At 39.0% G+C, this 25,894-nt stretch overlaps 1 protein-coding gene across 1 annotated transcript in view; it reads right to left on the bottom strand.

Moving 5' to 3' along the window:
- The window catches only part of LOC136144258 (ATP-binding cassette sub-family C member 4-like), a 156,136-nt gene that overhangs the window by 64,163 nt on the left and 66,079 nt on the right, over positions 1–25,894 (bottom strand). Inside the window, exons 15-20 of the mRNA XM_065902005.1 lie at positions 17,427–17,624; positions 15,950–16,090; positions 15,171–15,208; positions 14,370–14,464; positions 4,908–5,054; positions 1,014–1,093 (exon numbers count right to left, since the gene is read on the bottom strand). Of these exons, the coding sequence (XP_065758077.1) occupies positions 1,014–1,093; positions 4,908–5,054; positions 14,370–14,464; positions 15,171–15,208; positions 15,950–16,090; positions 17,427–17,624 (699 nt within the window). The remainder of the gene's footprint in view (positions 1–1,013; positions 1,094–4,907; positions 5,055–14,369; positions 14,465–15,170; positions 15,209–15,949; positions 16,091–17,426; positions 17,625–25,894) is intronic.

Raw genomic sequence — 25,894 nt, 5'->3', positions numbered from 1 at the left:
CTTTGTATCTTCAAAGGTGCTCTTCTATGGTCCTTCTTGGACTTCCTAGGTGGCTCAGTGGTAAGAATCTGCCTGCAATGTAGGAGACGCAGGAGACACAGTTTGATCTCTGGGTCAGGAATACCCCCCAGACAAGGAAATGACAACCTACTCCAGTGTTCTTGCCTGAGAAATCCCATGGATGGAGGAGCCTGGTGGGCTGCAGTCCATGGGGTCACAAAAGAGTTGGACACAACTTAGCAACTAAACAACATCATCCTTGTTCAAGTATTATTTTCACCTTATTTTTAGTCAATCTTTTCTTTGTAAGGAAACACACCTGGCTTTATACAAATACAATGGTGCAGCAAATATTTGTCCTCTGTGGGAATACAATGCATCATGCTCATGCTCAGTTGTGTCCAACTCTGCAGCCCCATGGACTGTAGCCTGCCAGGATCCTCTGTTTGTGGAATTTTCTTGGCAAGAATACTGAAGTGTGTTGCCATTCCCTTCTACAGGGCATCTTCCCAACCCAGGTATCGAATCCACATCTCTTGCATCTCCTGCATTGGCAGGTGAATTCTTTACCACTAAGTCATGTGGGAAGCCCAATAAAATGCATAATTCAGTTAATCTAGGCTATCTTTCCATGAGCTCTGATTATTTCTATATTATGAAATGTGCTCACAGTAAAAGGAATCCACACCAGACACCTTGGAGGCAGAGGGAGAACCACTTACCCAGCATGCTGCTGCTTCAGACCAATGTTGACATGACTGTGTAGACACTCCTGCCCAAGGGGTTACTCATGTTAATGCACCCTCCCATTTAGAACTGCACCTCTTTCTCACAAACATGGTCTTTACTGAAGATAACAGGACACATCACCAGGCTGAAAGGCCCACCCTTAGCCCCTGTGGAAAATCCTACAACTAATAAAAATAAATGCGAAAAAAAAGAAAAAGAAAAATCCTTGAGAAACAGGCACTCAACTCTTCCCTGTGAGAACTCTGACAGGACTGTTATGTTACCTGGATGAAATCAAGAAATATCAGGGGCAGCAAGTCATCCATATGCCCAATGTCTTTGGAGAAACGATTCAGAATTCTTCCTGCAAGAACAGGATACGAGAAATTACTCATTTCCTCAGATAGGAGCTTTAAGAGAAACAAACCATGAACAAATCAAAACAATATTCTTGAAGACTATGTATTTAGGGTCTTTCCTGGTGGAACAGTGTCCCCAATGTAGGGGACATGGGTTCAATCTCTGGTCCAGGAAGAGTTCACATGCCACAGAGCAACTAAGCCTGTGCGCCACAACTACTGAAGCCCATGTGCCTAATGTCTGAGCTCTGCAACAGAAAAAACCACCACAGTGTGAAGCCCAGGCATTGCAATGAAGAGTAAGCCTTGCTCGCTATAACTAGACAAAGCCCACATGCAGCAACAAAGACCCAATGCAACTAAAAATAAATAAATAAATCTTTAAAAAAATGAAGTACATGTATTTAATATTTAATATGTTGAGTTTCCCTAGGGACTCAGTGCAAAAGAATCCACCTGCTAATGCAGGAGACATAAGAGACATGGGTTCAATCCCTGGGTCAAGAAGATCCCCTGGAGGAGGAAATGGCAACCCACTCCAGTATTCTTGCCTGGGAAATCCCATGGACAGAGGAGCCTGGCAGGCTATAGTCCATGGGACTACAGAAGAGTCGGATATAACTTAGTGGTAAAACAACAGCAAATTTAATATATTACAAATTCATATGAAATAAGACAATGTCAGTGGCAAAATGAAAGACAAAATAGGATGACAGCTAAAGAGAAACAAAAATACCACCAAATGGCAGTGGGTGGGGAATTGAAATTGAGTCCTGATTTCTAAAAGAATGGGGGAAGCTTGTGGCAGTACCAGGAAGAGTTAGTGGATTTGAGAATGTTCCCTCCCTTTAGATCCATCCCATCTAAGGCTCACTCCAAGTGCTAAATCAGTAAATAAACAGTTGTAAAATACCTAAGCTAATCCTAATTTTCACACCAAGTTTGCTTTAATTATCAAGATTAATTTTGCCAAGTGATACTTTCTAAATAAATATAATTATAACCTCTCTGTAATTTTTTTTCCCTCCAGATGGCTTATAGCACCTCACATTTTGGGAAATCTTGGATTGTTGCCATTTCCAAGTTGTCAGTTTAGTACTGGGGTAATAAGTCGTTATTTTCAGAGGTGTACTAGGTGTGACAAGCACAGACTTACGAATAAGCATCTAAGAAGACCACAGAGATGTAGGCAGGAAAACAGAAATATTACTAATGACTAAGAATCATTTATCATTGATTTTATTTCCCTTCTCAGAATCCACAATAATAATATATCCTTAAGGCTTCAGGATCGGATATGGGTATTTCTGGTAAATACCTGGCATAAACTAAAAATGTCACCAGTCACTTCAGTAAACAAAGGATGCTGCAGCCATCAGGATGCTGCACCCTGCAAGGGTGGTACACCCTGAGGAGACTCAGGACGAGAAAGAAAAGGACACTGGCCCCAGATAGGGGAGGTGTACATCAAAGGAATTATAACAAGGAGGAGCCAATTTAGACTCCATGCTGGATCTGTTTCTTTGACCATTGCTAGTCATTGCTTTGATCAGAGAACCCTGCCTCTCTGCAGGAATATTAAACTAAAGTGGCTTTTTTCAGCTCACAGGGAAACAATCTGACTCTCACCACCTGTGAATGGCTGCAGAAAAGAAAAAAATGAACAAATACCCTCTAACTTTACTTCCTCACCTATTCTCTTCTCTGTTCTATAAAAGAATCAGGCATCCAGATCCCAATAAGATGGTTATTTTGAGACATCAGTTTGCCATCTTCTCAGTCTGCCAGGTTTCCAAATAAAGTCATTATTCTTTGCCTTAACATGTCATCCATGAGACTTATCAGCCTTGTGAGGCAGGCAGAGCAAGCTTGAACTTGGTAACAAGTAAAACCACTCTATGTGGCTTTCTCTTCATGCCATCACATACCAGAAACAAAGACCACCATAAACAGTCTATTACAAATTCTACTTTTGAAAATAAAACAGGGAAGAGTTCAACTTAATATACCACTAAAAGAGTAAATAACTGATGCCCTAAACCTTTGGGCCTATCTTTAAAGTATTTGTGTGGGTTTCTATTTTCTTGAAGGGATGAAGTTCTGATAATAGACACAGGAGGGGGAGACAAGATCCACACTGGTATTCCTGCTTCTCTAGGATTAGTGACCTTAAAGATTTAAACTTGGTTCTGAATCCTTGAATAATAAATCAGCATCTGGAGAAGACTAAAGGTCATCAAGATCCTGGTTAACAGCAGTGACAAGCACTCAGAGGCTGTGATAACAGAAATTCAGTCCCACTTGATGCTCCCAAATCTGCAACTGTAGTTCCCACATTAACAGGAAAAGCTCAGCAACTTCACAGTCATAATAGCAAAGACTCTTCCAATCACTTCCTCACTCCAGCAGTGCAATAAGATGAGATTATGTGGGCCTCTGCAGTTTATCATCCTGTGCTCCTCACAGTGCCTGGACTAAAGAATATGTGTTGAATAAATCTACACAAGATGCTGCACTAAACAGTCTTATTTAATACTCACAACAATCTTGTGAAACAGGAAAGCCAGTGGATAATCCCATTTCACAGGAGAGGAAGTTCCCAGACACCATATCGACATCCTCACTGATGTTCATTAGGCACTGACCCTGTGCTAAGTGCTATGAATGTATTAACCTGCTTAACGCCCACAACATCAAGATATTGGTAAGTGTGTGAATAGTATCCTCATTTTATAGGTAAGAAAGCTGAGGCACAGAGAAATTAAATAACTAGCATGTAATATTCACATAACTATAACTGGATTAGTAACTATCTCCAGGACTGAACCCAGGAAGTTGGCTCTAGAGCCCATACTTATGACCATGACAACATCCTGCCTGGAGACTTACCTGCCCAGTCATATCTATCTACTTTGGCTTTGATCACACAACTAGTTGATGACCAAGCCAAGGCTACTGCTGTCCTCCCTCCAGTCACATCCCTGCCTCAACAGGTCCTGTCAATCATGACCTGCAAAAACAAAGAAACCCTGGGCCTCAGCAGAGGTCTAACCAACTGAGTGGAGTGGGCATGTATGCTGATGAACTAATTCTTCATAGAAACCCAGGTCAGGAGGCTACCTTCCAAAGCAAGACAAGTGAAGGTCTCAGTGTGGAGGAAGCAACCACTGGGAAACCTTCAGGGGCACTCTTACTTAATAAAGAAGATGCACCTGCTAGGTACCACAAGATATCTTTAATGTAACCAAAAGTCCATTGTAAAACTAGACAGTTGGTTTTATTGAAGAGGATGTTTACATTTCATTTATCTTATATTTTAATTAATTTTACATTACCATTTGTGTAAAACTCAAAATATGAGCACATGTCAGAGCTCTGTGATCCCAGAAATGGATGGGCAATGAAAGAAAGAAACACAAGGCCTATCTTCTGTAGAGATGTTCCTGGAAGATGGTCCTTCCTAGTTAGCTTAACACCATGTAACACAGCCAACGTTTTAACAACTAGTCAAAAACATTTCAACACATTTTCATCATCTGTTGTGTGTTTCATATGCCACATAACAAATGGATTCCTAAATCATCCTGCAAAGCAAACATTCATGTATTTTTACAGACATGTATAAATTGGAATAAAAACATATGCTCCTATATTTTAGATTTTCTCTGGTAGGAAAAATTATCTGTGAAGCTTTTTGTAGAAAATGAATAAACATACACAGTGATCTTCTCCTAAGCATCTCTTCAATTTTCAAAATGTAAATAGGCACTTAATGTGTTAACAAGACATATTCATTAAGAAATGTGGTGTCTAACTTACCTATTGGATTTCTATTGAAAAACAATACCGGAGCTCTTAGAATGGTCTCCAACATTTTGTTGTGCAAAGTTTGTGAAGAATTAACAAGGATGTAGAATGTCAACAGAGACCTTGTGATGCCAAAAAGGATGGTAGACACAGCTAACCCTGAAATAAAGAAACACCACTGAGCACAAGATCTCTGTCTTATCCTCAACCATGCTAAAGAATGGCAGGCAGTTTAAAAAGACACTGTGCATTTTATTCTATAAATAAAATTTGTATAGAGATTTACATATATACAGAATAAAAAAAAAATATATATATATATATATATATAAAGCAGGTTATTTAAAAGTTTAATGCTTTCAAAAATACATTTATAAAGAAAAATATAAAAATCACTGTTTTCCTCCCACTAAATAGAAACAACACAGAGGGAAAAATCATGTGTAAACTACAGCTTTATTCTAGGCTTGCCTAATTCAATTACAAGTTCTAATAAAACTTATAAGATAGATAATTATACAAGTAGCTAATCTCCTTTCTCCACATTTTAAATCTCATTATTTACAACATGTCCCATAATCTAAAATAAGGTATGCTTTGGTGAAAGTGAAAGTGCTAGTTGCTCAGTCAAGTCATACTCTTTGTGACCCCATGGACTGTAGCCCCCAGGCTCTTCTTTTTTTTTTTTTTAATTTTTTAATTTTTTTTTTTCAGTGGGTTTTGTCATACATTGATATGAATCAGCCATAGAGTTACACGTATTCCCCATCCCGATCCCCCCTCCCACCTCCCTCTCCACCTGATTCCTCTGGGTCTTCCCAGTGCACCAGGCCCGAGCACTTGACTCATGCATCCCACCTGGGCTGGTGATCTCTTTCACCATAGATAATATACATGCTGTTCTTTCGAAATATTCCACCCTCACCTTCTCCCACAGAGTTCAAAAGTCTGTTCTGTACTTCTGTGTTTCTTTTTCTGTTTTGCATATAGGGTTATCGTTACCATCTTTCTAAATTCCATATATATGTGTTAGTATACTGTAAGATTCTTTATCTTTCTGGCTTACTTCACTCTGTATAATGGGCTCCAGTTTCATCCATCTCATTAGAACTGATTCAAATGCATTCTTTTTAACAGCTGAGTAATATTCCATGGTGTATATGTACCACAGCTTCCTTATCCATTCATCTGCTGATGGGCATCTAGGTTGCTTCCATGTCCTGGCTATTATAAACAGTGCTGCGATGAACATTGGGGTGCACATGTCTCTTTCAGATCTGGTTTCCTCAGTGTGTATGCCCAGAAGTGGTATTGCTGGGTCATATGGCAGTTCTATTTCCAGTTTTTTAAGAAATCTCCACACTGTTTTCCATAGTGGCTGTACTAGTCTGCATTCCCACCAACAGTGTAAGAGGGTTTCCTTTTCTCCACACCCTCTCCAGCATTTATTGCTTGTAGACTTTTGGATAGCAGCCATCCTGACTGGTGTGTAATGGTACCTCAATGAGTTGTTTTTTTTTTTTTAGCTCATTGAGGTTTTGATTTGCATTTCTCTGATAATGAGTGATGTTGAGCATCTTTTCATGTGTTTGTTAGCCATCTGTATGTCTTCTTTGGAGAAATGTCTGTTTAGTTCTTTGGCCCATTTTTTGATTGGGTCATTTATTTTTCTGGAATTGAGCTGCAGGAGTTGCTTGTATATTTTTGAGATTAATCCTTTGTCTGTTTCCTCATTTGCTATTATTTTCTCCCATTCTAAAGACTGTCTGTTCACCTTGCTTGTAGCTTCCTTTGTAGTGCAGAAGCTTTTAAGTTTCATGAGGTCCCATTTGTTTATTTTTGCTTTTATTTCCAATATTCTGGGAGGTGGGTCATAGAGGATCTTGCTGTGATTTATGCCGGAGAGTGTTTTGCCTATGTTCTCCTCTAGGAGTTTTATAGTTTCTGGTCTTACATTTAGATCTTTAATCCATTTTGAGTTTATTTTTGTGTATGGTGTTAGAAAGTGTTCTAGTTTCATTCTTTTACAAGTGGTTGACCAGTTTTCCCAGCACCATTTGTTAAAGAGGCTGTCTTTTTTCCATTGTATATTCTTGCCTCCTTTGTCAAAGATAAGGTGTCCATAGGTTCGTGGATTTATCTCTGGGCTTTCTATTCTGTTCCATTGATCTATATTTCTGTCTTTGTGCCAGTACCATACTGTCTTGATGACTGTGACTTTGTAGTAGAGTCTGAAGTCAGGCAGGTTGATTCCTCCAGTTCCATTCTTCTTTCTCAAGATTACTTTGGCTATTCGAGGTTTTTTGTATTTCCACACAAATTGTCAAATTATTTGTTCTAATTCTGTGAAAAATACTGTTGGTAGCTTGATAGGGATTGCATTGAATCTATAGATTGCTTTGGGTAGAATAGCCATTTTGACAATATTGATTCTTCCAATCCATTAACACGGTATGTTTCTCCATCTGTTTGTGTCCTCTTTGATTTCTTTCATCAGTGTTTTATTGTTTTCTATGTATAGGTCTTTTGTTTCTTTAGGTAGATATACTGCTAAGTATTTTATTCTTTTTGTTGCAATGATGAATGCTATTGTTTCCTTAATTTCTCTGTTTTTTCATTGCTAGTATATAGGAATGCAAGGGCTTTCTGTGTGTTAATTTTATATCCTGCAATTTTACTATATTCATTGATTAGCTCTAGTAATTTTCTGGTAGAGACTTTAGGGTTTTCTATGTAGAGGATCATGTCATCTACAAACAGCGATAGTTTCACTTCTTCTTTTCCTATCTGGATTGCTTTTACTTCTTTTTCTGCTCTGATTGCTGTGGCCAAAACTTCCAACACTATGTTGAATAGTAGTGGTGAGAGTGGGCATCCTTGTCTTGTTCCTGATTTCAGAGGAAATGCTTTCAATTTTTCACCATTGAGGGTGATGCTTGCTGTGGGTTTGTCATATATAGCTTTTATTATGTTGAGGTATGTTCCTTCTATTCCTGCTTTCTGGAGAGTTTTAATCATAAATGAGTGTTGAATTTTGTCAAAGGCTTTCTCTGCATCTATTGAGATAACATATGGTTTTTATCTTCCAATTTGTTAATGTGGTGTATTACGTTGATTGATTTGCGGATATTAAAGAATCCTTGCATTCCTGGGATAAAGCCCACTTGGTCATGGTGTATGATTTTTTTAATATGTTGTTGGATTCTGTTTTCTAGAATTTTGTTAAGGATTTTTGCATCTATGTTCATCAGTGATATTGGCCTGTAGTTTTCTTTTTTTGTGGCATCTTTGTCTGGTTTTGGAATTAGGGTGATGGTGGCCTCATAGAATGAGTTTGGAAGTTTACCTTCTTCTGCAATTTTCTGGAAGAGTTTGAGTAAGATAGGTGTTAGCTCTTCTCTAAATTTTTGGTAGAATTCAGCTGTGAAGCCATCTGGTCCTGGGCTTTTGTTCACTGGAAGATTTTTGATTACAGTTTCGATTTCCTTGCTTGTGATGGTTGTGTTAAGATCTTCTATTTCTTCCTGGTTCAGTTTTGGAAAGTCATACTTTTCTAAGAATTTGTCCATTTCATCCAAGTTGTCCATTTTATTGGCATAGAGCTGCTGGTAGTAGTCTCTTATGATCCTTTGGATTTCAGTGTTGTCTGTTGTGATCTCTCCATTTTCATTTCTAATTTTGTTAATCTGGTTCTTCTCTCTTTGTTTCTTAATGAGTCTTGCTAATGGTTTGTCAATTTTGTTTATTTTTTCAAAAAACCAGCTTTTAGCTTTGTTGATTTTTGCTATGGTCTCTTTAGTTTCTTTTGCATTTATTTCTGCCCTAATTTTTAAGATTTCTTTCCTTCTGCTAACCTCTTCTAACCATGGAGTTCTCCAGGCAAGAATACTGGGTTTGGTTGCTATTCCCTTCTCCAATGCTTTGCTACCAACACATGAATTAACAGGGAAAAGAAGAAATGATCTACCATTTCTTTGTAATTTACAAGGAAATTTACTTCCATGTAAAATAGCTTTTTAAGAACCATCTGTTTAACACAGGGAACTCTACTTAATTCTCTGTGGTGACATGATTGGGAAGGAAATCCAAAGAGAGGATATAGTTTCAACTGATTAATTTGGCTATGCAACAGAAACTAACACAACACTGGAAAGCAACAATAATAAAAATTATCAAAAATTTAAAATATTAAAAATAAAGTAGCTACTTCTATGCCCAAGTAGCTCTAAAGAGCATGAAAAGACCATGTTAAGTTGCAAGTGGACAATCTCTAAATAACTGAACTGTAAGAAATTACAAGTTATATTTTAACATGAGATAATCTAAACAAGATAATCTAAATGAATTTCTTACTATTTTATAGTACCCCAAAGCATTTGTAAATAAATATAATCATTTATATTTATGTCTTATCAATGATATAAATGAGCATTACTATGCATATAAAAGTTAAAATAGCCCTTCAAACATCTCTTCAACTCACAATGCTATATAGAGTTGGGATAACTTTGGCAAGATATATTCCATCAAATACTTTTTTCCACTCAGCTGCCACATCACTGTTATTTAAATTCTGAAAACTGCTTAAATTCCTGAATTCCACCAAGAGACATTGGTGGAATTAGCCCACAATCCTATATGAATGTGTAACAGAATCCCTTCCTTCTTCTTCAAGCCTTCATTGTCCACCAATTCAGAAGGTAAACAGCTGGTAGATTCAAGTGTCTCATCAAGTGATCAATAAAATAAATACCAAATTTCAATGAGTGGAATTTTACATAACTTACTCTTTTCAGAAAGCTTTTACAAGCATTTCCTGTGAGGATATTTAAATTTTTACTTTAAAAAAAAATTATTGGGGTATAGTTGCTTCACAATGCTGTGTTAGTTTCTGCTGTTCAGCAAAGTAAATCAGCTACATGTATACATATATCCCTTCCCTTTGGACCTTCCTTCCCCCCATCCCTCCCCTCTAGGTCATCACAGAGCACTGAGCTGAGCACCCTGTGCTATACAGCAGCTTCCCACCAGCTGTCTGTTTTACCCATGGTAGTGTATATGTCAATCCTAATTTTCCAATTCCTATTCCTCACCTCCCCACTCCTGCTCTGTGTCCAAACATCTACTCTCTACAACTACGACTCTATTCATCCCCTGCAAATAGGTCCATCCGTACCATTTTTCTCGATTCCATGTTGTTGTTTTTGTTGTTGTTCAGTCTCCAAGTCGTGTCCAACACTTTGCAACCCTATGGACTGCAGCATGCCAGGCTTCCCTGTCCCGCACCATCTCCCAGAGTTTGCCCAAGTTCGTGAATCGGTGATGCCATCCAACAAGTTCATCCTTTGTCACCCTCTTGTCCTTCTGCCTTCAACCTTCCCCAGCATCAGGGTCTTTTCCAGTGAATCAAGTGTTGCATCTGGAGGCCAAAATATTGGAGCTTCAGCTTCAGCATCAGTCCTTCCAATGAGTATTCAGGGTTGATTTCCTTTAAGACTGACTGGTTTGATCTCCCTGCTGTCCAAGGGACTCTCAATCTCAAGAGTCTTCTTTGGCACCACAGTTCTAAAGCATCATTTCTTCAGTGCTCAGCCTTCTTTATTGTCCAGCTCTCATATCCATACCTGACTACTGGAAAGACAATAGCCTTGAGTATACGGCCCTTTGTCAGCAAAGTGATGTCTCTGCTCTTTAACACAATGCCTAGGTTTGTCAAAGCTTTCCTGCCAAGAATCAATTGCCTTCTAATATCAAGGCTGCAGTCACCATCTGTAGTGATTTTAGAGCCCAAGAAGAGAAAATCTGTCACTCTCCCACATTTTCCCCTTCTGTTTGCCATGAAGTGATGGGGCTGGATACTATGATGTTAGTTTTTTTTTTTTTTTTTTTTTTTTAATAATCAGTTTTAAGTTGGCTTTTTCACCCTCCTTCTTCACCCTCATCAAAACGCTCTTTAGTTCCTTTTTGCTTTCTGCCATTAGAGTGCTATCACCCACATATCTGACGTTGATATCCTCCAGCAATCTTGATTCCAGCTTGTAAGCCATCCAACCTGGCATTTCACACGACGTGCTCTCTGTATAAGTTAAATAAACGGGGTAATAATAAATACCCTTATTGTACTCCTTTCTCAATCCTGAACCAAACAGTTGTTCCATACAGGGTTCTAACTGTTGCTTCTTGACATGCATAAAGGTTTCTCAGAAGATAGGTGAGGTGGTCTGGTATTCCCATCTCTTTAAGAGTTTTCCATAGTTTGTTATGATAAACACAGTCAAAGGCTTTAGCTTAGTTACTGAAACAGATGTAGATGTTTTTCTGGAATTCCCTTGCTTTCTCAATAATCCAGCAAATGTTGGCAATTTGATCTCTGGTTCCTCTGCCTTTTCTAAATGCAGCTTGAATATCTGGAAGTTCTCAGTTCACATGATGCTGAAACATAGCTTTAAGGATTTTGAGCATAATGTTAGTAGCATGGGAGATGAGTGCAATTGTCTGGTGGGTTGAACATTCTTTAGTACTGCCCTTCTTGGGAATTGGGATAAAAATTGACCTTTTCTAGTCCTGTAGGCACTGCTGGGTTTTCCAAATTTGCTGACAGATTGAGTGTAGCACTTCCAATCTTTTAGGATTTTAAATAGCTCTGCTGGAATTCTATCACCTCCACTAGGTTTGTAGGCAGCAGTGCTTCCTAAGGCTCACTTGACTTCACACTCCAGAATCTGGCTCTGAGTGAGAGATGACATCATCGTAGTTATTGAGGTCATTAAGATTTTTATTGTATAGTTCTTCCATCTCTTCTTGATCTCTTCTGCTTCAGTTAGGTCTTTACAACTTTTGTCTTTCCCTGTGCCAAACTTTGGATGAAATTTTCCTTTTATATTTCCAATTTTCTTGACAAGATCTCTAACCTTACCCTTTCTGTTGTTTTTCCTCTATTTCTTCACACAGCCCATTGAAGAGGGGCTTCTGCTCTCTCTCTGCTATTCTCCAGAACTCTGCATTTAGTTCTAGGAGGTCTTCTATGTCTTCATAGAACGGATCAGCTTCAGCTTCTTCGGCGTCAGTGGTTGGGGCATAGACTTGGATTACTGAGATGTTGAATGGTTTGCTTTGGAAATGGACCAAGACCATTCTGTCATCTTTAAGGTTGCACCCAAGAACTGCATTTTGGACTCTTGTTGATTACGAGGGCTTTTCAATTTCTTCTATGCAATTCTTGCCCACACTGGTAGATATAATGGTCATCTGAATTAAATTCACCCATTCCCGTCCACTTTAGTTCACTGATTCCTAAGATGTTTATGTTTACTTGTACCATCTCCTGCTTGACCACATCCAATTTACCTTGATTCATGGATTTAACATTCCAGGTTCCTATGCAATACTATTCTTTATAGCATCAAATTTTACTTCCACCACCAGACACACCCACCACTGAGTGTCATTTCCACTTTGACACAGTCCCTTCATTCTGTCTGGAGCTATTAGTAGTTGTCTTCTGCTCTTCCCCAGTAGCTTATTGGACACCTTCTGACCTAGGGGGGCTAATCTTTTGGTGTCATATCTTTTTGCCTTTTTATGCAGTTCATAGGTTTCTCATGGCTAGTACAATGGAATGGTTTGCTATTCCCTCCTCCAGTGGATTACATTTTGTCAGAACTCTCCACTATGATCCGTCCATCTTAGGTAGCCCTACATGGTATAGCTCATAGCTTCATTGAGTTATGCAAGCCCCTTCACCATGATAAGGCAGGGATCCATGAGGAGGCTAGATTCCATATATATGCATTAATACAAGTATTTTTTTTTTTTTCTGTTTTCTTCTTTCTGACTTACTTCACTTTGTATGACAGATTCTAGGTCCATCCACGTCCTGACAGATGACCCAATTTCATTCCTTTCTGTGGGTAAGTAATATTCCAGTGCACATGTGTGTTAGTCACTCAGTCATGTCCAACTCTTTGCAACCCCATGGACTGTAGCCCACCAGACTCCTCTGTCCGTGGAATTCTCCAAGCATGAATATTGGAGTGGGTTGCCACTCCCTTATCCAGTGGTTCATCCTGACCCAAGGATGAAACTCAGGTCTCCAGCATTGCAGGCAGATTCTTTACCATTTGAGCCACCCAGGGAACCCCCCTCCCCTGATCCAGTGTATATATGTACCATAAATGAGATGAAAAGACAGCCCTGAGAATGGGAGAAAATAATTTAAAAAATAAGTAACTGACCAGGATTAGTCTCCACAATATACAAATAGCTCATGCAGCTTAATATTAAAAAAAAAAACTAAAACAAAAAATGGGCAGAAGACCTATATAGACCTTTCTCCAAAGAAGACATACAGATGGTCAAGAGGCACTTGAAAAGAAGTTCAATATCATTATTTGAGAAATGCAGATCAAAACTATAATAAAGTATTAACTCACACCAGTCAGAATGACCATCATAAAAAATATACAAACAATAAATGCTAGAGAAGGTGTGGAAAAGGGAACCTTCTTGCACTGTTAGCAGGAATGTAAATTGTCACTATGGAGAACAGTGTGGAGGTTCCTTAAAAAATTGAAAATAGAACCACCATATGACCCAGCAATCCCACTACTGGGCATAATTCAAACCATAATTAAAAAAGACACATGCACCCCAGTGTTCATAGCAACACTATTTACAAAAGCTAGGACATGGAAGCAACCTAAATGTCCATCAACAGATGAATGGATAAAGAAGACATTTAAAATTTTTGTTAAAGACATCCTTTAAATAGTATGTAATGCTTTGCTATACATATTCTAAATACTCTTGTGAATAGAGAGAGTCATGTTAATATTAGTCTGGCAAGCCAAAATTTGAATTAATCACACAGTTGAGGAGGAGGTAACACTGTGATCTCAGGTTAAGAAAGAGAAGGAAGCCTAATTCCAGACACTGGATTTCCCCTGCTTAGCTTCTTAAGTTATGAGTGAAGCCCAGGAGATGAGCAGTGTGGAAAGGGGAGCTTTGCATACCTGGGAGGGAATAATGCTTTTGTTTGCAGCCCACGCTGCCAGATGATTTCATCCAAGATCAATAAAAGCCAGGGTTTATTCAGACAGAATTGGAACAACCTGAACCACAGGGTGGGGATTCATTTATACTCCCCTTCCCCATCCATATAATGATATAAGATGTAGCTAAAGCACATATTAGAATACACAGTGGCTACATATTTCCAGTGGCTGATTTTCTCAATATGCAATCCTGGTTTAACTACCAACATCCAGTATGGAGCAAGTTAAGAGTCTTCATTCAACCTTTTTCTTCTAGCAGACCTTTAAAATAATTATTCTAATTAATTCACTGAGTAAATGTGATTCAGATACCTGATCTATTAAGACATTACTGAAGTATTCTGGAAGCCCTCGTTGCTCATGCAGACTCATTGTAAGCACCTTAAATTCTGGTATTATAGAGCAGATGACTCAGGTTTACCTGAATAAACTCTTAAGTACCAGTTCAGAATGAATACTACACCTTCATCTTCTTTTTGGGATACCCCAAAATAGAGGTTACTTTGTACATTTGCCCTATGGAACAGGAAAAAAAATTACACTTTAGACATACATAGAATTTACACAAATATCACAAAAAATTGCCTCAATTCAAAAAATGTATATTATGCTGGAAAGTGTTTCCCATCTTAAAGGTCCTATGTGTATCTCCCTTTTAAAAATCTGAACCACGACTTTCAGTTTTCAAAATTATCTGTGAAGACAGACTTAGAAAATGAACTTAATGGTTGCTGAGGGGAAGGATAGTTAGATATTTTGGATGTTCATGCACAAACTGCTATATTTAAAATGGGTAACCAACAAGTATTTATTGTATAACACATATCCCCAATGTCATGTGGAAGAATAGATGGGAGGGAAGTTTGGGGGAGAATGAATACATGTATATGTATGGCTGCGTCCCTTGACTATTCAAATGAAACTATCACAACATTGTTCATTGGCCATATCCCAATACAATATTAAAAGTTCAAAAAAAGAATTAAAAAATGTCTGTGAAGAAGGTGCTAAATGGAGGGACATGGGGAGAGACCACAAGGGGATCAAACATCACCCGCAGGAACTTTCATTTTGCTTCAGGGAAACTACGTGAGGGTTCAGGGAAACTACGTGAGGGTCAGAAGAGGAGGCTGAACTAGTACCACCTCTCCCCCTGACTCTGTGGGAAAGTGAGCCTTTGTGTAGATTTCACAGTACGTTGAGTCAGACCAGAATCACTCACCAGAATGCAAGCCACCAATCCTGCAGGACGTAGGAAACCTGGAGCAGAAACAACAGTCACTCAGACACTGACATTACTGAGCCCTCATACCCCACGCACTAGGATGGGGGATGGAAAGGCTCCAGAACGGTCCTTCTGGCTCAGGTCTTTCACCAAGTCCCACATCCCAGATGACCACAGGTCAGGGGAGGGCATCTTACAAGTTAATATGTTTAAAAGAAATCCCCTTTTCCCTAGAAGACTTTGCTCTCCAAATATAATGTACTTCAATGCAAATCCAAGTAGACTGCAAAAGGCAGTAATAACAAAAAATACTGGGATTTTTCAAAGCAAAAATCTTTGACAGGTAGTGATAGTCAGTTCTGGGTGTCAGCTTGACTGGGCCAGTCAGTTTCCAGTAATTCAACTAAACACTCATCTAGATGTTGCTGTGAAGGTATTTTGTGGATGTGGCTCACATTCATCATCAGGATTTAAGTAGAGATCACTCTCAAAATAGTAATGGATGGTCGCCTCATCCAGTCAGTCAAAGGCCCTAAGAGCAAAACCTGAGGCCTCTTGGAGGGGGAAGAAATTCCGTCTCAAGACAGCAGGGTCAGCTTCTGTCTGAGGTTCCAGCCTGCAGGCCTGCCTTTCTGATTTCACATTCACCAAGCTAGGCCTACAACTGCATGAGTCAAGTCTTTGAGATAAATCTCTTAATATAAATATATAAAAAGAATTATAAAACACAATATAAATAGCTGAGTGCACAAATCAATATAAACACCCCTACATACCTGAGCTGCGATGTTTACTAGAATAAGGAAGATGATGACAGACCAGTCAGCACCAGCTGTGAAGTAATTCTTATAGGTCTTAAAACCAACTTTTCCTTCCAAATGGTCCTCTAGAGGTAGTATAACCTGTATATTCTCAGTCTAGAAGGGAAAAATGGCAGTGAGAGATGAAATTTTAAAAAATGAACCCCAAATTTCAAGAGTTCAACAATGTCCTTCACTGCAAAGCTGTGGGAAACAGACACACCTAATATACTGGTAGGAGTGCAGGATGATCCATCTCCTATGGAGAAGGGTGTGGGAATATCTGGGCAAACCACATATGTGTTTACATCTGGACCCAGCCATCCCACTTGTAGGAATCTATGAGAAATAATTAAATGTCACTCACATGAGGTTATTCACTGTTGGGGAGCTTTGCTTAAAATAGAACATGACTCTCAACACACACACAACAAAATCAATTAATGTATAAATGCAGAAACTTTCTCTAAAATAACACACAAAATGATATGGAGCTAATGTATTCCTCCAGATGACTTGTGTCATTCAATGATAGAAACATAAAATATATTTGGGGCTCAAAACATTAGCCAAATACAGTAAACTGAGTTCACAGAGAGAGTTGAGTAAATAGGAGTTTGGATAACATGTTGCAAGCATATAACCTGAATCTATTTGGTTCCTAAATTTCAGAGAGTGATCCCTAAGTTTAGAAAGTGAACAGCTAATCTGAATACTTATCAGAATCATTCCAGGCTCCTGGGTTTGGATATCAAGGAATATCTGTGTATATTTTTAAGGGAGATCTAGTGCATTTCTGTCTGGAGGACTTAGAATGCATTGTAGAGTCACAGGAGGCTAGGATGTCCTCGGCTGTATCCTGGCCACTGGGATTCAAGGTTGATAAGATGTGGTTCTCAGTCTTTAAGGGTAAGAAAGGAGGATGGGAACTAACACCTAAGTGTCTACCATGTGTCAGGTCCTTTGCACACTTTACCTCTGGCCTATCACAAACCATCTGACACAGAGGCAAAATACTAACGTCAGTCACAGGCAGTGCTAGAACATTCCAGCATATAGGAAAAGTAGATGATTTAATGTGACAACAGTAGGGAATCTGTCTAAGGGATTAAGCCTCGGGATGCATAAGGGAAGCAGGGGCCCACCACCATGAGTAGGATGTAATTATGGTAAACTGAAGAGTCCTCAATTTGTGTGAGCCATATTCACTCAGAAATTCACAGCAGTGCACCCACTGCTGATCTCCATAAGATTCTCTAACACTCAAAGGGGAACCCCAAGTAGGCTTGCTCCCTTCATGCTCTTCTAATGCTACCAATTTCATGGAACAAGACTTTGGGACCTTAGGGTTTACTTTGGGACAAACGGAGATGTCATGAGCAGAGCAGACTGAAGGTCCATGAGACCACCAAGAATAGACAGACCCGGGCATACTGCAGGATGAGAAACTCACTTCTTGGTCTTCTGGAGCCATATCTTTCAATGAGGGTCTGGGAGATTGGAGAGACAGAAGCCAAGACGCAGAGACCACAGTGGGAGTTTCTGGAACTGGAGATGGTTCAGACTGCTCATTCCCCTTCTCAAAAAAGGAAAAAATATCTATCCCAGATTTCTGGAATTGAGAGTAAGTTCCTCTTTCCACCATTATCCCCTAAAATAAAAAATTTGAGAGGAATTAATTTATATTTGAATATATTTGAATATTAAACCAACCTAAATACTAATCAAGAAAAGTTATCTGGTCTTAAAATACCATTTTTGAAAAAAAAAAGATCCCTGGGCATAGAATTCTTGAGAAATCTAGTTCAGTCAGCTCACAACTGAGCTGTCAGTCTTATTCTTCCAGTAGCCTCAAGACCTCTCCATCCATACAGCACTGATAATAAAACTTATAGGTTAATGATGTAAAGATTTCCACAGTGAGGGACACCCAGAGAGGTTCACAGAGTTACATGAAGATGAGGAGAGGGAGGAAAGAGATAGAGGTGTGCAGGAGGAGAAAAAGGACTTGAGGAGAGAGACAGATCTAGGCAGTACTCTGTTCCCTAAGTATTCTCCATACCCCAGAACACCCACAGAGATTCACAGAATTGGACTGAGAAGAGAAGGGGGAGGGAGGAATAGAAGTGATTTGGGGGAGAAAATGGAGAGTTAAAAGGGGGAGAGAGTAATCAAACCAGTAATCACACTCCTGAGTAAAAATGGGTACTGAAGATTGCATTCTTAAATGTCCAAAATTGATATAAAATCCTGAAAAACAAAGATTAAAAATCTAGAGTAGAGGTTAGACTCTTAAAAATACAATATTAGAATTCGGAGGAGCTAAGATGGCAGAGGAATAGGACGGAGAGACCACATTCTCTCCTACAAATTCAATGAAAGAACATTTGAACACAGCAAACTCCACAAAACAACTTCTGGTTGCTAGCAGAGGACATCAGGCGCCCAGAAAAGCAGCCCATTGTCTTCGAAAGGAGGTAGGACAAAATATAAAAGATAAAAAGAGAGACAAAAGAGCTAGGGATGGAGATCTGTCCCGGGAAGGGAGTCATAATAGAGGAAGTTTCCAAACACCAGGAAACCCTCTCACTGGCGGGTTAGGTGGAAGTTTTCGAATCTCGGAGGGCAACGTAACTGAGAGGAAAAATAAATAAAACCCACAGATTACATGCCTAAAAGCAACTCCCAGCAGAAAAGTACCCCAGACGCTCGCATCTGCCACCAGCAAGTGGGGGCTGAACGGAGAGGAGCGGGCGGCATTGCTTAGGAAAAGTACTGGGCCTGAATGCCCTGAGGGCAATCGGAGGGAGCTAACGTGAAATAGCAACTTAAACTGTAGGATAGCAAGAGAGAGAGAGAAAATTAACTGGCCCAAACACACTGCTGGCCTGTGCACAGAACAAAGGAAGGACTGAGCAATTCCAGAGAAGAGCTAGCCAGCTATGGACTGGCCCATCCCCCACTGGAGGCAGGAGGCAGGGGGGAGGGGAAAGGGGCAAACTAGGCCCCAGAGACAGCATCCCCTACTAAACTGCAAACAGGCTTCCAGTTTCAGACCAAAGACTTCCTGAGATTCTGGATGGTTGACATCTGCTGGGAGGGTCACAGCTAGAGACCAGCTCTCCAGAACAGACACAAGGTGCACAGGACTAGCACGCATGGAAACTGAGGCTGGGGCTGCTGAGGGGATAAGGCGCACTTCACCTGGGGATAGTGTGCTCATCAAGATCCTGACTGCCTGAGCTGCTTGGAACAGGGAAGGAACAAAACGCAGGCCCAACCAAGTCTGCGCTTTTGTGGAGTAACTGAAATCTGGAAACGCACGCAACTCAGGGCCCGCACCCTATAGAACAGCCTGGAGCCTGAGCAGTGTAGACGGGGACAGCACACACGCCGTGAGTGGGGGCAAATCCAGTGTGGCTGGAACACTGCAAGTGCTCCCCACACAGACCAGTGACATTTGTCTGCAGTGCCCCTCCCTCCCCACAGCACCATGGAACAAGTGAACCTAAACAAAAGACCACCTCCGCCCACCTGTGTCAGGGCGGAAATTAGACACTGACGAGATCAGCAAACAAAAGCCAAATAAACAAAGGGAACCGCTTCAGAAGTCACACACCTGACAGATTAAAATACCTGTAATTAACACCGACTACACCGGAAGTAGCCTATAGATATCAAGAAGTGTAAGATGGAACAAGGAGCTATCTGAAACTGAACTGAACCCACACTGCCTGCAACAGCTCCAGAGAAATTCCTAGATATATTTTTACTATTTTTTTAAATAAAAACAATTAAAAATTTTTTTTTATTTATTATTTTTTCTTTTTTATTTTCTTTTAAAATTCCTTATTACTCCTCTATTACTCCTTAATTTTAATTTTCTTTTATTTTCTTTTAAAGTCCTCTATTACTCCTTAATTTTCATTTTCATATATTTTTACTATTTTTTAATTAAAAATTTTTTCTTTCTTTAAAAAACTTTTTTTCTTTTATTTTCTCTTAAAGTCCTCCATAACTCCTCTATTACTCCCTAATTTTCATTTTCATTTCACTATAACCTTGCCCCCAAAAATCTATTTTTAAAGCAAACTTCATATATATTTCTTAAATTTTTTGTGGTTTTCTTTTTTGTTTTTAATATTTTATTTTTAAAAGTCTAACCTCTACTCTAGATTTTTAATCTTTGTATTTGATATCAATTGTGGACATTTAAGAATCCAATATTCAGTACCCATTTTTACTCAGGAGTGTGATGATTACTCTCTCCCCATTTTGACTCTCCTTTTTCTCCCCCAGATCACCTTTATTTCCTCCCTCTCCCTTCTCTTCTCAATCCAATTCTGTGAATCTCTGTGGGTGTTCTGGGTACGGAGAATACTTAGGGAACAGAGTACTGTCTAGATCTGTCTCTCTCCTCTTGAGTCCCCCTTTTTCTCCTCCTGCTCATCTTTATCACCCTCCTCCCACTCCTCTTCTTCATGTAACTCTGTGAACCTCTCTGGGTGTCCCTCACTGTGGAGAATCTTTTAACCATTAACCTATACATTTTATTATCAGTGCTGTATAGTTGGAGAAGTCTTGAGGCTACTGGAAGAATAAGACTGAAATCCAGAGGCAGGAGACTTAAGCCCCAAACCTGAGAACACCAGAAAACTCCTGACTACAGGGAAATTCAAGTAATAAGAGATCATCCAAAAGCCTCCATACCTACACTGAAACCAACCACCACCCAAGAGCCAATAAGTTCCAGAGCAAGACATACCACGCAAATTCTCCAGCAACACAGGAACATAGCCCTGAGCGTCAACATACAGGCTGCTCAAAGTCACACCAAACACATAGACCCATCTCAAAACTCACTACTGGACACTCTATTGCAAAATCCAGTTGCACTCGCCAGAACACCGATGCAAGCTTCCCTAACCAGGAAACCTTGACAAGCCAATCGTCCAACCCCACCCACTGCGAGAAACCTCCACAACGAAAAGGAACCACAGACCACCAGAACACAGAAAGGCCACTCCAAACACAGCAATCTAAACAAGATGAAAAGGCAGAGAAACACCTAGCAGGCAAAGGAACATGAAAAATGCACACCAAGCCAAACAAAAGAGGAGGAGATAGGGAATCTACCTGAAAAAGAATTTAGAATAATGATAATAAACTGATTCAAAATCTTGAAAACAAAATGGAGTTACAGATAAATAGCCTGGAGACAAGGATTGAGAATATACAAGAAATGTTTAACAAGGACCTAGAAGAAATAAAATAGAGTCAATTAAAAATGAATAATGCAATAAATGAGATCAAAAACACTCTGGAGGGAACCAACAGTAGAATAATGGAGGCAGAAGATAGGCTAAGTGAGGTAGAAGATAAAATGGTGGAAATAAATGAAGCAGAGAGGAAAAAAGAAAAAAGAATTAAAAGAAATGAGGACAACCTCAGGGACCTCTGGGACAATGTGAAATGCCCCAACATTCGAATCATAGGAGTCCCAGAAGAAGAAGACAAAAAGAAAGATCATGAAAAACTACTAGAGGAGATAATAGCTGAAAACTTTCCTAAAATGGGGAAGGAAATAGTCACCCATGTCCAAGAAACCCAGAGAGTCCCAAATAGGATAAACCCAAGGCAATATACCCAAGATACATATTAATCAAATTAACAAAGATCAAACACAAAGAACAAATATTAAAAGCAGCAAGGGAGAAACAACAAATAACACACAAAGGGATTCCCATAAGGATAACAACTGATCTATCAATAGAAACTCTTCAGGCCAGAAGGGAATGGCAGGACATACTTAAAGTAATGAAAGAGAATAACCTACAAACCAGATTACTGAACCCAGCAAGGATCTCATTCAGATATGAAGGAGAATTCAAAAGCTTTACAGACAAGCAAAAGCGGAGAGAATTTAGCACCACCAAACCAGCCTTTCAACAAATGCTAAAGGATCTTCTCTAGACAGGAAATGCAGAAAGTCTGTATAAACACGAACCCAAAACAACAAAGTAAATGGCAATGGGACCATACCTATCAATAATTACTGTAAATGTAAATGGGTTGAATGCCCCAAGCCAAAGACAAAGACTGGCTGAATGGATACAAAAACAAGACTCCTATTTATGCAGTCTACAAAAGACCCACCACAAAACAAGGGACATATACAGATTGAAAGTGAAGGGCTAGAAAAAAATATTTCACGGAAAAGGAGACCAAAATAAATCAGGAGTCAGGAGTCACAATATTCACATCAGATAAAATAGACTTTAAAATAAAGGCTGTGAAAAGAGACAAAGAAGGACACTACATAATGATCAAAGGATCAATCCAAGAAGATATAACAATTATAAATATATATGCACCCAAAATAGGAGCACCGCAATATGTAAGGCAAATGCTAATGAGTATGAAAGAGGAAATTAATAATAACACAATAATAGTGGGAGACTTTAATACTCCACTCACACCTATGATCAACTAAACAGAAAATTAACAAGGAAATACAAACTTTAAATGACACAATGGACCAGCTAGACTTAATTGATATCTATAGGATATTTCACCCCAAAACAATCAATTTCGCCTTTTTCTCAAGCACACATGGAAGCTTCTCCAGAATAGATCACATCCTGGGCCATAAATCCAGCCTTGGTAGATTAAAAAAAACTGAAATCATTCCAGTCATCTTTTCTGACCATGATGCAGTAAGATTAGATCTCAATTACAGGGGGGAAAAAAAAAAAAAAAACTATTAAAAATTCAAACATATGGAGGCTAAATAACATGCTTCTGAATAACCAACAAATCATAAAAGAAGTCAAAAAAGAAATCAAAATACACATAGAAATGAATGAAAATGAAAACACAACAGCCCAAAACCTATGGGACACTGTGAAAGCAGTGCTAAGGGGAAGGTTCATAGCATTACAGGCTTACCTCAAGAAATAAGAAAAAAGTCAAATAAATAACCCAACTCTACACCAAAAGCAACTAGAGAAGGAAGAAATGAAGAAGCCCAGGGTCAGTAGAAGGAAAGAAATCTTAAAAATTAGGGCAGAAATAAATGCAAAAGAAACAAAAGAGACCATAGCAAAAATAAACAAAGCTAAAAGCTGGTTTTTTGAAAAGATAAACAAAATTGACAAACTGTTAGCAAGACTCATTAAGAAACAAAGGGAGAAGAACCAAATTAACAAAATTAGAAATGAAAATGGAGAGATCACAACAGACAACACTAAAATACAAAAGATCATAAGAGACTACAACCAGCAGGTCTATGCCAATAAAGTGGACAACTTGGATGAAACAGACAAATTCTTAGAAAATATAACTTTCCAAAACTGAACCAGGAAGAAATAGAAGATCTTAACAGACCCAACACAAGCACAGAAATTGAAACTGTAATCAGAAATCTTCCAGTGAACAAAAGCCCAGGACCAGATGGCTTCACAGCTGAATTCTACCAAAAATTTAGAGAAGAGCTAACACCTATCTTACTCAAACTCTTCCAGAAAATTGCAGAAGAAGGTAAACTTCCAAACTCATTCTATGAGGCCACCATCACCCTAATTCCAAAACCAGACAAAGATGCCACAAAAAAAGAAAACTACAGGCCAATATCACTGATGAACATAGATGCAAAAATCCTTAACAAAATTCTAGCAAACAGAATCCAACAACATATGAAAAAGATCATGCATCATAAACAAGTGGGCTTTATCCCAGGAATGCAAAGATTCTTTAATATCTGCAAATCAATCAATGTAATACACCACATTAACAAATTGAAAGATAAAAACCATATGGTTATCTCAATAGATGCAGAAAAAGTCTTTGACAAAATTCAACATCCATTTATGATAAAAACTCTGCAGAAAGCAGGAATAGAAGGAACATACCTCAAGCTATATATGACAAACCCACAGCAAACATTATCCTCAAAGGTAAAAAATTGAAAGCATTTCCCCTAAAATGAGGAACAAGACAAGGATGCCAGCTCTCACCACCACTATTCAACATAGTTTTGGAAGTTTTGGCCACAGCAATCAGAACAGGAAAAGAAACAAAAGGAATCCAGATTGGAAAAGAAGTGAAACTCTGTTTGCAGATGACATGATCCTCTACATAGAAAACCCTAAAGATTCCACCAGAAAATTACTAGAGCTAATCAGTGAATATAGTAAAGGTGCAGGATATAAAATCAACACACAGAAACCTCTTGCATTCCTATACACTAACAATGAGAAAACAGAAAGAGAAATTAAGGAAACAATACCATTAACCATTGCAACAAAAAGAATAAAATACTTAGGAGTGTATCTACCTAAAGAAACAAAAGACCTATACATAGAAAGCAATAAAACACTGATGAAAGAAATCAAAGAGGACAGAAACAGATGGAAAAATATACCTTGTTCATGGATTGGAAGAATCAATAATGTGAAAATGAGTATACTATGCAAAGCAATCTATAGATTCAATGCAATCCCTATCAAGCTACCAATGGTATTCTTCACAGAACTAGAACAAATAATTTGACAATTTGTGTGGAAATACAAAAAACCTTGAATAGCCAAAGCAATCTTGAGAAAGAAGAATGGAACTGGAGAAATCAACCTGCCTGACTTCAGGCTCTACTACAAAGCCACAGTCATTAAGACAGTATGGTACTGGCACAAAGACAGAAATATAGATCAATGGAACAGAATAGAAAGCCCAGAGATAAATCCACGAACCTATGGACACCTTATCTTTGACAAAGGAGGCAAGAATATATAATGGAAAAAAGACAGCCTCTTTAACAAGTGGTGCTGGGGAAACGGGTCAACCACTTGTGAAAGAATGAAACGAGAACACTTTCTAACACCATACACAAAAATAAACTCAAAATGGATTAAAGATCTAAATGTAAGACCAGAAACTACAAAACTCCTAGAGGAGAACATAGGCAAAACACTCTCCGACATAAATCACAGCAAGATCCTCTATGACCCACCTCCCAGAATATTGGAAATAAAAGCAAAAACAAACAAATGGGACCTAATTAAACTTAAAAGCTTTTGCACAACAAAGAAAGCTACAAGCAAGGTGAACAGACAGTCTTTAGAATGGGAGAAAATAATAGCAAATGAAGAAACAGACAAAGGATTAATCTCAAAAATATACAAGAAACTCCTGCAGCTCAATTCCAGAAAAATAAATGACCCAATTAAAAAATGGGCCAAAGGTCTAAACAGACATTTCTCCAAAGAAGACATACAGACAGCTAACAAACACATGAAAAGATGCTCAACATCACTCATTATCAGAGAAATACAAATCAAAATATCAATGAGGTACCATTACACACCAGTCAGAATGGCTGCTATCCAAAAGTCTACAAGCAATAAATGCTGGAGAGGGTGTGGAGAAAAGGGAACCCTCTTGCACTGTTGGTGGGAATGCACACTAGTACAGCCATTATGGAGAACAGTGTGGAGATTTCTTAAAAAACTGGAAATAGAATTGCCATATGACTCAGCAATCCCACTCCTGGGCATACACACCAAGGAAACCAGATCTGAAAGAGACTGGATTTGGGACTTGTAGCCTCCAGAAAAGGGAGATGATAAACTTCTGCTATTTCAAGTCACCCGGCTTGCAGTACTGTATTACGGCAGCTCTAAAAACTGATACTGTAGTCTAAGCCCACACTTTTGTCTTCTCAGCTTTACTGAGACTCCTAACTGCTTCCTCTGTCACCCCTCCAGTGACCATCAGAGGAATCTCTTAGCTCCCACATTAGACCACATCCCTCCTCTGATCTGGACCATCCAAGACTGCCATCCCACTTCTGGAGGCTGCCTACTGCTCAGAGACCAGCTCCATCCATGTCCCCCTGCTCACTGTCCTCAGACACACTGGTCTTCC

This window comes from Muntiacus reevesi, chromosome 11 (genome assembly GCF_963930625.1).
Source record: "Muntiacus reevesi chromosome 11, mMunRee1.1, whole genome shotgun sequence".
Classification (NCBI taxonomy): Eukaryota; Metazoa; Chordata; class Mammalia; order Artiodactyla; family Cervidae; genus Muntiacus; species Muntiacus reevesi.
This window is presented reverse-complemented; position numbering and strand designations above follow the sequence as displayed.